At 37.7% G+C, this 14,459-nt stretch overlaps 1 protein-coding gene across 2 annotated transcripts in view; it reads right to left on the bottom strand.

The window, feature by feature from the left end:
• Nucleotides 1–8,038: 8,038 nt before the first annotated feature.
• The window catches only part of PDHX (pyruvate dehydrogenase complex component X), a 33,886-nt gene continuing 27,465 nt past the window's right edge, over nt 8,039–14,459 (bottom strand). The window contains exons 10-11 of one of the 2 annotated variants that reach the window (XM_061462861.1): nt 12,103–12,167; nt 8,039–10,831 (exon numbers count right to left, since the gene is read on the bottom strand). In XM_061462861.1, coding sequence (XP_061318845.1) covers nt 10,567–10,831; nt 12,103–12,167 — 330 coding nt within the window. In that variant the 3' untranslated portion in view covers nt 8,039–10,566. Of the gene's footprint in view, nt 10,832–10,853; nt 11,488–12,102; nt 12,168–14,459 lie in introns of those variants that run through there. The other variant, XM_061462862.1, reaches the window with a different exon arrangement.

Here is a 14,459-nt window from a genome sequence, read left to right on the forward strand (position 1 = left end):
TGTTGAAATTTCTTTCACCTCTAATTTCTCAAATCTTTATAATGTCTCCAAGTACTAAACTAAATCACAGGTTTATAGAGTACAGAATCGTTTAGATTGGAAAAGACCCTTAAAATCGTCAAGTCCAGCCGTAAACCTAACACTGCCAAATCTACCACTAAACCATGTCCCTACGCACCACATCTATGCAGTTTTTAAATACCCCCAGGAATGGTGACTCCATTACTACCCTGGAGAGCCTGTTCCAGTGCTTGACAAATCTTTCCAATGAAGAACTTTTTCCTAATACCCAATCCAACCTCCCCTGGCGCAACTGGAGGCCATTTACTTTTGTTCTATCACTTGCAACTTAGGAAAAGAAACTTACCCCACGGTAAGGTGAGCCAAGGCTACTTGGGATTACTGGAAAAACTGTTCAAGCATTACCAGATAAATTCTTCAAATGATTTAAAGAACCAACACATAAATAACTTATTTTAAAAAGTGGTGGGCAGTATTAAAATAATCGTTATGCACAGTTTTATCATTTATATAAATCCATATCTAAATAAAAACTTCTGTAAAAGAACATCTTTGAAATGTTCATAGTGGTTCTAACGAACACATTTTTAACTATATAGATTCACGGTTTTGTGAAAACATCAGTGTATTTACAAATGATTTTGTAAACTAGGCCACTAATTCTCAAAAACAAAAACAAAAAAACAACCAAAACAAAATAAAACAATCCAACACCAAGCAACCAAAACTTGAGTAAAAGAAAATTAGATGTTGTTCTCACCTGGTTGAGAGCCTAAAAAGGCCATCTTTACATTTCCTGCCGTTGGCGACATGCAGACCCACTCCAGAAAACTTACCTAGCAGCCGTGTATCTTAAGCAAAAAAACCCAATTCTTTAACCCGCTGTTCGCATATGAAACTCCAGAATAAGAACAAACCACATGAAAACATGTTTTTAATGTCATAAAAACATCGAGAGTCAGAAAAACATTCTTAGAGTTTTTAATTAGAACTCATGGTTCGTATGGCAAAGAACTTAACGAGACAAAGTTAAACTTTTCTGTGCGTAATTAATCTGAAAATGGGAGAGGGAAAAAAAAAAAAAAGAAGAAAAAAACCCCAAACAAAAAACAAACAACACCAACCCCCAGTGTTTAGGTATGCAAGAATCCAGAGTTCTTTTGTCACCGTGCTCTCTACAGTTACTGTTTTCCTGTCCTGATCTGTCTTGCTTTGTCACTAGTTAGGCAAACTGCTGTCCCAGTGGGGCATCAGTACCTATGGATATGGCTATTCAGTATTTATTTGGGGTTCTGGTTTTAAAGATGGCATTTTCTGTGGCAGTGATGCCTATCTAGTAAATTCTGAAATTAAAAGTAAATTGGTAATTACCATCCATGACTATTTACTTTGATATAAATGGTATACACACACACTACCGAGCTGGATATAGTGCACATCCACAAGCAGACAACCACCACAATAAACGGTTTAAAAATTAAATAGTACCTAGGTTTAGAAAAGTGCAGAGAAAATAGTGATTTAGGCTGTGCCTTCGTCAGTCCTAATTCTACATGATTTCTAGAATACCCCTTTCTGGATTCACAGATTTATCAACAAACTATATCAGTTCTCTGCAACAGTTGCAGGCTTTGGTTAGTTGATTGCCTTTTTATTAACAAAACTATTATTTAAAACATCTCCAAGAGCACTGTACACATTATTCTCACACAAGACAACTCTCTTGACTGCCACAACCCCCCAAAGCTACTGTGATGAGTTATGTATAAGGGAAAGCTGCCTTCTCACACAAAGATTGCTTCATAGATTCTTCATGGTATCTCTCTGAGCCAAGAGCATTTTCTCTTAGCTATCATTTCAACTGTCATATGTTTGAGCAACAGATGCAACGCTGCAATTATTTTCTTCAGATATAATCAGGGCAGGTTTCCCTTAGGCCTCCCCCAGTGTTGCACCTATACACACATAGATTGACACACACACATTCAAGCAGAAACGCTGAAGGAGAATTCAGAAGCTTGCCTCTCCATTTATCCTGTAGCCCAAATCTGAAAGCCTTTAAAAAATTTGGTTGAAATAGCAGCTGGCCCTCTTTGCCAGTCCATTGCAGGACATACAGTGACACACATATGCACAGGCACATAGGCCAAGTATGCACACACGCTGTAAAAGGAGGTGCAAGAAGTAAAATTCACTTTCTTAAATGTATTGTGGAATATTAAAGTTTTGAAGTATTATTTCCTTTAGTGTTTACTTAACACAATTACATAGAGATCATCTGTTTATACTTTATGGCTTAAAAACAATGCAGTAATTCCTTGATTGTCAATAAAATAGATATTATGCTATAGAAAGATGTTCAAGTATAGGTGGAAAAAAAAAAACCACAACTTTGTTTTGACTTTCTTTCATATTTTCTACCATGTACAACAGGGACTGTCTTCCAAAATAAAGTTGTCTTCCTGCAATTGCTGAAATGAAGTTTTTGGCCAAAACACCTCCCTCACAGCTCAGATCTCACTTCATATTTAAGCCATGTGAATAATATTTAAGATGTCCCTAATCGGTCCATTTCAATAACCAGATTTCTTCTCCTTTATTACTATTAGCCACTTCAATAAAAGGGCCTAGATGCTCTGCCTGTGGGCTGAAGCTGTCAGAGTGGTTGAAGCCTAACAGATAGCATACAAAGGTATAGGAAGAGCACCCAAAGAGACAAATATATATGTATCTTATATATATGATAAGATATATATATGTATAGGAAGTGTATCTTCCTATACAAAGATATAGGAAGGTGTCTTAGAGCATTACTTTGGATAATTTATCACATCTCAAAAATATCTCTCCTGGTCTAGGCTGGAAGTCACTTGAAATCATTAGCCCCTGTTACAAGCTTATGTAAGACATCACCTGCTTTGTAGAGTATAATAGCTAGATTAGGTTCAAAACAGAAATGGGCAGAGGAAGGACTCCTAACCTGACTGAAAAAGATGTGACTCTTCTATACTTGTCAACAGGGAAATGCAAGATACTGTAACTGAGAAATTTCTGTAGACACAACCAATTTGTTCATGAACTGACTCCAAAATAATTCTGTACATAAATTGTTTTCCTAAATACTCTTGGGAGGTGTCTGTGAATATTATTTTCCTTTGAATCTGTGTATTTCTTGTACTATAAAGTGCATGGTTTTGGTGCTCTAGAATCCTTGCCAAAATGAACAAGTGGGTAAGCAACACAATTCACTGAGAATATGCTCTTGAAATTTACACTCTAAGCCAGAAGTCTCACACTTCAGAAAAGTATAAGGAACACTTCTTTCTTGATCAACCAAGGGATCTGTTATAGTTCATATTTTCCATGCAAGGAAGAGGAAACACTGTGATTATGTCTGCTGAAACCCAGAGAAAGCTATGCTGCTAAGGCAGACTGGGAATGACACAGCAAGTATAAGCATCTGCACAAGCAAACAGCCTCCATGGATACTTAAGCTTATAATTTGTTTGGCATGGAACAAATTAAAAATGCATCAAAGATGCAAAATGAAACACAATAACACATATTCTCTTAAGATAGGCAGCTGAAACAGGAATTGGTTGCTGTCTAGGGCAACAGAATCCTACAAGGTTCAATTGCTTGGATCCCTGGAAAAGGAAGTGAACAGCACACTGTAATGAACATTACAGTGATGATGCCAAAATCATGAAACTGTAGGAGAGAGATCTGCTGAACTAGTAAAATTCAGTACATTCCTCATACTACAGTGAGTATAAATAAAAACGTTCACAACTGCCCTTTCTTCCTCCCTAGGTCTAGGCCATACGAGAAGAACTTTTCAGGTATAAGAGAAAATCTTCTCTTGATCTCTAACCTTTAAGGAGATAAATAACAGTACTCATTAACATAGCATGAATCATTTCCCTTAGAACAGGTAAGGAACAAACAGAAAAGTCTGTCAATTTCCAGCCAGTTATTTCTCACAATGACATAAATGTTCAACTTGCCAGGTAGAACAATTACTGCGGAGAGAGGGAAGAACAATATAGTTATTGTATCTGAATAATTGTCCTCCATGATACCTATAAGTTAAAGCAAAACTGACATCAAAGGGAAGGAGCACAAACTGAATTCAAGCAAACAGACAGCTTTTCCCTGGTACAGGCTAGGCAGATTTTGTAAAGTGACTACGCAAAGTAGCCAGTAAATGAATTGGACCCCAAATCAACACATGGTTCTTCACATAAATCCTACGTTTCTCTGTTTCTTAGAACATTTACTGGCTAGCATGCTTCTACAAATCTCCAGCAGCAATCATGAACATTCGCCTGCTTTACTCAAGCATGATCACAATGAAAGAAATCAGAAGTTGTAAGTATGTATGCTTAACTAAGAACATATTGAAAGGCCCTGTCAACTCATCAGTTGTTTTCTATTAACCTATTACGATGTAATTGCCACACTGACTTAGAGGGGTCTGCTCTCTATGCCTACAACATTTTAGGGACAAATGGAATAAAACCATTGAATACGAGTCTGCAGTGTGCCGTGGCAGCCAAAAGGGGCATCTGTGTCTGGGTGCATCAACACAGCATAGCTGTGTGAAGTGGTGCAGCCCCACCTCAAGTACTATGTGCATTTTTGGGTGCCTCAATATAAGGAGGATAACAATGTATGTCCAGAGGAGGGCACAGTAAAAGTTCTTGAAGGCAAGACTTATGAGAAGCAGCTCAAGTCACTAGGCATTTTCAGCTCAGAGAAGGCTGAGGGGTGCTGTTATTGCCCAGCTTCAAGAGGGGCAGGAGAGGGGCAGGTGCTGATCTCCCTTCTTTGCTGAGAAGCTGGACAATCACTGGAAGAGGCTCCCCTCGGAAGCACTAAGCTTGTCATAGCTCAACAAGCAGCTGGATGATGCTTCTTAGTCATATGGTTTAGGTTTAGGTGGTGCTGCAAGAAGAGGGGAATTGGACTCAATGATCCTTCCGACTTGAGATATTTTATGTTTCCACAATTCCTGTAGTAAGTGCCTTACAATGACCAAGATTTCTGTCTGATCCTAATTCCAACAGATCAAGGCAAGTTAGTGTTTACTACTCCTTATTTATTCTTCTCAAGTGCTTTCTGAAACACTTCAAAACCAAACGCCAAATCACCAAGCATTAAAGACTAGCTACATACTCAAATAGTTTGGTGACACTTAAAGGGATCCAGAGAGTCAGAAATCCAGGTGTGCCCTCTGCTGGCTCTTCGGTATTTGTTTCCACTTTAAAACAAGTCTTTCAGTGAAATGACTGAAAACTGTGTCACCATCAAGGCTTATACCAAGCAAATTTACCAGTGAGGAGTACATCAGTACCTTGATTCTTCTTTCTGAAGAATGATTCACTGCACAGCTCTATGTGCAGAGATTAAAAGATTGATCAATATACTTTCTTGGAAGCAAATTTTGAATAAGTACGCATGTATTTCTGCTGATTTACAAAATACAGCAACAGGAAAAAGCACACTTCATGTATCTGCCTGTAGGATGTTTTGCTTTTCAGGCTACATTACTATAGTCAGAAAGGAAACTGATAGGAGACAAACTGAAGATACCTCTCTGGTATGCTAAAATCATACTACTAATATTACTACTGCAGCAATGCTCATCTTCCTTGCATTGTGAGATCAATGTCATGCTCACTTTAGGCCACTTTTGCAAGAACAATACCTAGCTGGCATATTTTTTAAATGATTGGTAGGACTGTAATTTAAATGACACATTCTCAAAGTGTTTGGCCTTGCCTCTTAAAACTAACAATGAAAGCTCTATTCGACTCTGCTATTTGGCTGAATTTAAATAAGAAAACAGTCATAAATTAGAAGTTTCTGAAATTTAACCTAGTATACAAAGACTAAAAGAGAAGGAACAGAATGTTTAAATTACTTGGGAAGGGTTATCAGAACATTAATCTTATCTTACTGGACTATCACTTAGCTAATACTTGGTAAAAATAAGGAAAATTAAATACCATCATCATCATAAGCATACAAACAAGAACATATACTGAACAACCATACTGTTTCCATCTTACTTGCAAAGCACTATATGATTATTCATGTATAATCCAATACCCCTTTAAACAAAACCAAAAAGGAAATGCAAACAGCAGTCTACATACAGGCACTGGGAAACAGGAAGTTGGTGGTGCTAGGACAGTTCTTATCTAAGCTCGATAGCAACCTTCAGGGCGAGGGAAATAATATTTATTTCTGCTATATGATGCACTATAGTGCTAGATAAGAATCTCTCCCATTCTGGAAAACTCAGATAAATAGTAAGAGCAGGTAGATGACTAATTAAATTTTATTATTTGTGCTGCAGTACTTTGTAAGAAGATAAGGAATTATTTATTTCAATGCCTTGAAAAATAAAAAACTATTCTCTAATTTCAATAAAGAAATAGCAGGAATTGGAGTAGTTAAGGCAAATCAGCCACAAACAAGAGGCTGAAGAACAGCCCTACCACAACACGAAAGCCATATAGAACATCAGTTGAAATATTACCTACATAAAAGGCAGAAGTTACTGTTCTTGCCCAGGTCCCCCTCAATGGCATCCTGTCCCTCGGCCATGTCAACTGCACCACTCAGCTTGGTGTTTACAGACTCACTGAGAGTGTACTCAATCCCACTGTTTGTCATTGATGAAAGTATTAAGCAGTACTGGTTCCAGTATGGACCCCTGTGGGACACCACTCATCAGCAATATCCATCTGGATATGGAGCTGTTGACCACTGCCATCTGGAAGCGTCCACCCAATAAACTCCTCACCCACTGAGCAGTCCACCCATCAAATCCACTTTTCTGTAATTTAGAGAGAAGGATGCTGTGGGAATCCATGACAAAGGCCTTATAGAAGTCCAGATAAATAAGGTGTCCTAACCCTGTGAAGGACAGTCTCTTGCGATGTTCTTGGAAATCACTCACGTACAGTCACAGCAGTTCTGTTCAAATTCCTCCTATGGTTTGAGTCCTAATAGTTTTCTTTTTAAAAAAAAAAAAAGCACTTAACTTGCAGTAACATTGAATGTCAGTTTTCAATCCTGCATTCAATTCATCTAGGATTATCCAGCTGTGTGTGAGAGAGGGCCACTGCATGTATTAGTCTGCAAATGACATCACCAACACTACTCTACATTTCAAAAAATGCTTGCTCTTGATCTAGCAGTACCACAAGAAACGGTTGTGTGGGTTACAGAAAGGGGCAGCTCAGCTGAACAACAGAAGAGCACCTCTCTCAACCCATTTCCTGTATTTTTTCCTAGCACCTGCATTTCTATGTAGTGCATGGGGTCTGGAAACTGGCAAAAGAGGATTTTGAGCACAGACAGTACATTCCTTGATAAGCAAGTCAATGACATGCATTCTTATGAATTCTTAAGACAATACTTTTATATTTTAGGGAAGAGGGTGGGTGGGGGAACCATCACCAACAACAGAGACCCCGCAGACATAATTTTAAACAAAAACAGTCGAATTAAAAAACAAATTATAGTATGAGCTACCAGTTGAGTAACTATACATCTGTCAGTGTCATATAACCTGCTTGCTTATGGGAAAAATGCCTGCTTGGTAAGAGGACGACAATGTAATGCAATATGGCTTCCTTCTGCAAAGACAACACTGAGGCACCTGTCAGCTTTTCAGCCACCAGTTTCTTTTCCTATGCTAAGTTTTTAATTCTATGCTACAGTTTTTCATATCCTTGAATACACTGCTTTCACCTGACTGTGTTGAACAAAGAGTGGATGTATTAGTACCTAGAGCAAAGAAACACAATAAATATTTTATACTTACATACCAAAGCACCTTCTAGTGGGTCCAAAATCAAAAGTAAAAATTACTGACTCGCACTACATGAACATGCATGCTCAGAAATCTTTAGTCACACACATCAGTCATGCAGCTCTTTAGCCAGCTAAAGAATAGAAAATACAAATGCTGGGGAGCACAAAACAACACTAGAGCATCAAGTAAAAAAATAAAGAAGAGTATATCAGATTTTAAATTATCCTACAAATTCTCTTGGGGAGAGCAGATTTAGCTATGAAAACAATGAGAGCTTCTTGTACATCATTAAGGACAGCATATAAATTGGTATGGTTTTGTTCTTTTTTTGTTTTTTCCTTCAAAGTAATATGGGATCAACAAACAACTTTGGAAAAATTCATGGTTAACCATTTACAATTACAAATTGATCCTCAAGCCAATCCTGAATATAATTTATCAGTGACGATCTCCTGGAAATACAGAATGGGTATGTCCATTATTGCACAGTAAGCTAGATTTGGTAACCAAAATCTCTCCCTACTGTTAGTAGTTTATGAAATTTATTATAGCAAGACAAGCCAAAGAAAGATCTCAGTAAAAACTTTCAACTCAGTATTAACAGTTTTTGTCTTGCAGTTTGCTTTTTAATTAAGGCAGCAGCTAAACAAACAAGTCCTCCAAATCTTAAAAACAAAAGTACTTGCACAAACCAGAAGACAACCGCTAGATTTCTACTCACAATTTACATTCTCACCACATTCTGTAAATGCAGCTACTTCATTACAGACACATAGAATATGTAGTTCCATATTTATTTACAAAAAAAGAAACCAATCTACTTCTGTTAATTTAAACTTGTGGTCACTGCACTTAAGTCTCTGAGTTACAATTCAATATATACTGATGATGAAACACTTTCTACTTACATCTTTATTCTATCTGTGCAAAGAACAGCATTAATCAGCAATATCCAGGGTGCAAAACCTTACCTTTCTGGAACCCCTATGAGATTAAGGGATCACAGATAGTTTTTCATCACAATACTGCTGGCACAATTAACTTGGGTTTCAAGTTAAGGAGAGCACCTTATAAATTATATTTGACATATTTTGTGGTACTGAAGAAGATCCGAATTGGGGTAAATTCTAAACTTAAAAAAATGTCATTGACTCCAGATTAAGTCAAATAAAACTTTTTTTTTTTTTTACACAATGTTTTTACTAAATGATGGCTCCATCAAAAACTGAAAATCAACAATGCAGAAATTCGATCCTTTCTGTAGAACGTGTTTATTCAGACAAGTTTGTTCTCTACTCCACACCTTTGCAAGGCATTAGATTATGCAGTTATATTAAAATACCGGGAAAAATATATGCTCCTACAGTACAAATGAGTTTTAATGAGTTCTAATTATATGAAGTTGTAGATGTCACTAGATTACTCACTATTTTGAGAATTATTTTTTTATCTGTGATCTAATTTCACCTTTCTCAGAATTTCCTGTTCTTTTCCCCATTCATCTCCACAGTCATCTTGCTTTCTTCAATGTAGCTTTATAGTGAAGGAGAAGATAAAGAATAGTTAAATCTAAATGAAATTAAATTAAAACTTTTTTGGTTTGTAATGTCTTTCTTGTTATGCAGGAAGCCATTGAAATATCTGACAGAAATCTTATAAACCTTATTTCAGTCTAATTTCTATGGCACAATATGCCAGAAAAGTCTTCTGAAGACTGACAAGCTTTCTACTGCAGCAATATAATTTAGCTATTCATTTCTATCTCAGTATTGACCATGACTTATAGCAGCACTTTGCTCAATTATGATTCTTTCTTGCCTCATTCTAAAAGCTAGATGTTTTGCCCTTAAAGAAAAAATCATCCCATCTCAGTACAGGAAAGACTCCACCTGCAGTCCTGCATCCAGCTCTGGAGCCCTCAGTACAAGACAGACATGGTCTTGTTGGAGTGGGTCCAGAAGGCTGCCACAAAAATGATCAGGCAGTTAGAACACCTCTCCTATGAAGAATCTCTGAAGGAGTTTGGGTTGTTCATCCTGGAAAAGAGAAGGCTTCAGCGAGACTTTATTATGGTCTTCCAATACTTCAAGGGGGGTAATAAGATGGGAACAAACTTTTAACGAGGCCTATAGCAATAGGACAAGGGCTTTCAAACTACAAGAGGGTAGATTCAGACTACGTATCAGGAAGGAGTTTCTTAAAATGAGGACAGTGAGGCACTGGAACAGGTTGCCCAGAGAGATGATAGATGTCCCATCTCTGGAAACATTCAAGGTCAGGTTTAGACAGGCTTGCTCTAGCAACCTGATCTACTTGAAGATGGCCCTACTCATTGCAGGGGGGTTGGACTAGGTGACCTTTAAAGGTTACTTATAATCCACACTATTCTATGGTTCCCTTTTTAAATTTCATACAGTTTTATTGAATTTTCCTGCGCAGACAAGACTGACTTTTCTATACAAACATGTGACATTAGTACTAACTGTTTAAAGAAAAGTAGTATGCTCGACTTTAAAGTCTTTTAGCTTTACAGTATAAAGCCTGTTCATTTCAAAAGACTAAAAGCATGAACATTAATAGTTTTTCACAGTAATTCAATAAATTAAGTATTTTAATTGTCCATCTCACAGTAACTATTTACTCCTCGATAAAGGAAAACCCAAGTACGCAACAGTTTTCTGTGTTGTCAAAACAAGAAGAAATCTCCACTGAGTTTAACACAAGGCAAGTCGTATTGGATTCTCTATGTTGGCTTTCAAAGTCTCCAGAAACTTTGAAGCCAGTTCATCATCTACCACCCGACCATCACTTGAAAGAGTCACTGTCATGAGTTGGTGCTGCTCGAGTTTCTCATTTCCTTCTTCATCTTTCACAAGCTTGAGCTCTACTCTTGCTCGGCCCACAGCGAGGATGCAGGCCTGGGGAGGGTTTATGACTGCAGTGAAATCACTGATGCCAAACATGCCCAGATTAGAGATGCTAAATGAAAGAGAAAATGGTTACCAGTAATGTCAGAAATTATGTAACGCCTAGAAGAAATTATCTATATTCAGTGACTACTATGACCTAATTCTCTCCCACAGCCAAACCCATTAACTTTAGAATATATTTAAACTGGATTTCAGTTGGGCACATTTACACTCTCAAGGGTTTGTAATTTTTGCAATTACAACCAATGCACCTTTTTAAAAGTCCAATTTCTTTACAGTAATATATGTTTGAATTGCATGTAATAAAGCAGAAAGTAGGACAGGAAATCAGTATCTCCAAAGAAACTCAGCCTATCTATGTTCCAAGCCAAAGGCCTTTTAGATTGAACCTCACAACTTTGAAGTTTCAATGGCTGTTGACAGGTCAGTAGTTCCCAGGGTGCTCCTTTCCACCTTCTCTAAAAAATGCTGCAATGTTTCCCTTGTTCCAGTCACCAGGGACTTCACCTGACTGCCATGGTTTTTCACATATCATGGACAGTGGCTTGGCAACTACATCAGCCAATTCTCTCAGGACTCTTGGGATGCATCTCATCAGTCCCACAGAGTTACGGATGTTCAGGTTACTCAGGTGGTTACTACCCTGATCTTCTCTTACAGTGGGAGGAACTTTGTGCTTGTTTCTTCCAATGTCACTGCCCACAACTGAAAGGATAGAAGAAAAAATAACCTGTGCTCTAGATTCCCTTCCCGATTATCCTAAGGCCCTGAGGTCTCATTCAATTGCCCCTGGACTATGCATTGCAGCTTTATCACCACCAACATGTAAGAGCACAAATGGGTAATAGCTCAAGAGCCATACAGGCTAGAAAGTTTCCTAGTGACGTCCTTAAACCAGGGCCCATGGAGGCAGCAAACTTACCAAAGCAGAGGGTCTGTCTGGCATATTGGACCCTCTGTTCCCCTCAAAAGGGGGGAAAAAAAAAAACAAACCCAAAACCCAAACATACAACAACCGCTCCCCTAAAACAAACCACAACAAAACCAATATTCTTCTGCAATCGGGAAAAATTAGGTACAAAAATAAGAGGCAGATTAGTCTCAATATGAAAAATATTAATTTCACACCAGGCTCAGATTAAATAAACCAGTATCAAGATACTTGTTTCCCCCAGATACAGGACACTTGGCCTAGGTTTGGCTCTCAGAATCATCACATGGAAGATTTTAAAAAGCAACACATTAACACAGAGGAATACCTGAGGATAAAACAGTTCTGAATCCACAGTGCATGTATTAAATGCTACTAGAGAGTTTTACCTGAAAGATCCTCCCTGGTATTCTTCTGGTAACAGTTTTCCATCTCTTGCTTTCTTTGCTAAAGCCTAAGAAAAATGAAAGAAGTAAAAGAACAGGAGAGAGGAAAAAAATTAAAGTGTTGTAACAGACTATTTCTTTTTACTTCAGTAACACGTTGTTATGGCCATACAGCCGTTAAAAAGTCATCTGCTTTCGGAGTCAGGGAAGTACCTTAGCAACGCTGTTGTACTGCAATGACTTAGCAAAGCGAAAGTTTCATTTTCCGAACAATATTGGCTGTTTAATAAATGCTGTTCTCTCACCTTGAAAACCTTGTTCCAGTTTTTACTATGGAACCACCATTCTCCCTGGTGTTTTTAGATGACAAAAATATTTAGCAAAATACTGATGAGACAAATTCAGAGTATTCTAAACATAGTTTAAATGTCTGTTTAAACAAACTGTCATGTACCACTTCAGAACTTTCTAGCAGATTGAGAGAATGCATTTTGTCCAGCTAAGCATTCAACTACCTTACAGACCACCCTGTAACCTCCATTTTATTTGTGATGCTTTTCTACTTCTAAATATAACAGATGAAACTGTCCACGAATGTTTCGTTCAAAATACAGCCCAAGAAGTTCAAGCTATATTCCAAGCCAAGATCACAGAGAAAAAGAGTCTTATTCCCATCTAGGACCTTTCTAGCTCAGAGATCGCCTTAGATGGAAGCAGTGGGATTCAGGATGAATAATTCTTACAGTAGGAAGAAAGGACTGTGTGGACCTCAAGAGGAATGACATTCCTTGGTGGATCAAGAGCCAATTATTCAGCCACCAATCCGCTCATCACACCCAACCATGAGTACCCAACTGAAAAGGTAGTGACTGGCAATGCGTCAGATGACTTCTCTATTAGTAGCAACCTTTTCAAAATCAGGAGCTCTTCAACTGACAGCAGACACTGAAATGGGAATATATGCAGGAGAGGTGAACTGCCCTGTTCATACAGAACATATTCAGTGGTTTTGGCTTGTCTCGTATTTATTCGGCAGGTGGAAAAGCACACGGAAAATGTCACGTTGTGACAATTGCAACATTATGACATTTTAAGATAAAAATAACTGTTTCCAAAAGCATACTTGGGGAAATAAGACTCAGATTTGCTCTGGGAAAAATGATAGAAGCAACACAGTTTGTTTACATTTTCATTCTTCTGGTAAAAAAAAGTAAAACTAATAAATTTCCAATAATTTACTTATGTTAGGGCAATGCTGGTGGAAGCGAACAAAACCTCAAAAGATCTACTTTATTACAACATGAAAAAAGTGATATATCACATTTGTGAAACTTTCTTGGAGATAATTATTCTATGAATCCCCCTACGAATTTTCCACTCCCTTTTTAGGAATTCTACCACTGTTTTCTAGGATTTTCCCAGGTTCTTTCTAAGAATTGATGGGGGCCTTTTTTCCCCATCACTTTTTTTGTGTTTTAATTCCTAGATTGCTTTCCAGCAGTTGCCCATTCTGCTTCCCAGTGATTTTCTACATGTGTTCTATAAATATCCCATCTACCAGTCAATTCAATCTACCAAGAGGCAATTGCTATGAAACCTCACCCCTGCCTTTAAGGACCAGAGTCACTAAGTGGAAACTATGACTGAATTGACTTCTTTTTGTCTGCATGTGGGTGGAGGTAGAGTCATTACAAGATAAACTTCCTCACAGACAATAACAGTGGCTCATTAGCTATAGTTGTGACATGGATTAATCCCCTTTCATGTTGTAGTATACCTCTCTTGGTCATGGTAAATAACTGTCTTCCCAGTATACATTTCTAAACTGCTTTCAGGCAAGAGTTCTGAAAGACCACAGCAGCTGAATGACTGCAGTGACCAGCTTGGAAATAAACACCAAGAAATTTAAGAGAATCTCATTCTAATTAATTGCCAACTAAACAATAAGCTTATACCAAACTTTACAAAACCTGTGAACTTAAATTATGGTGATGAATTTAAAAGTTAAAAGCATACACTGAATTTTATTTCAGGCTTTTATCCATCTCCGAGTAAGTAGTGAACTAGAAGACTATAGCCATGGGAACAACATTCACACAAGAGGGTCAATATGAACATAATGCATATGTGCAATTGCATTATTTGAATGATGAAAATATGGTGCTAGGATGCACATGACCTGGAAAGAAGTTAAAACTAACATGTAGTAGAAGGAGACATATAAGCAGTCTACACAAAGAAAGTGCCTGCCAAACTACAGAGAGACTGGTAGAAAAGCAGCTGCACTTTCAATTTGTGCCTTTCACATGCGCACATCAGGTACATATTTATTTCGGTAATTCAATGAACAAGCTGAAAAG

The sequence above is a fragment of the Pezoporus flaviventris genome, unplaced genomic scaffold (assembly GCF_033815535.1).
Source record: "Pezoporus flaviventris isolate CSIRO_AGI_PZ_B2104156 unplaced genomic scaffold, CSIRO_AGI_Pfla_v1 ptg000036l, whole genome shotgun sequence".
NCBI classification, from domain to species: Eukaryota; Metazoa; Chordata; class Aves; order Psittaciformes; family Psittacidae; genus Pezoporus; species Pezoporus flaviventris.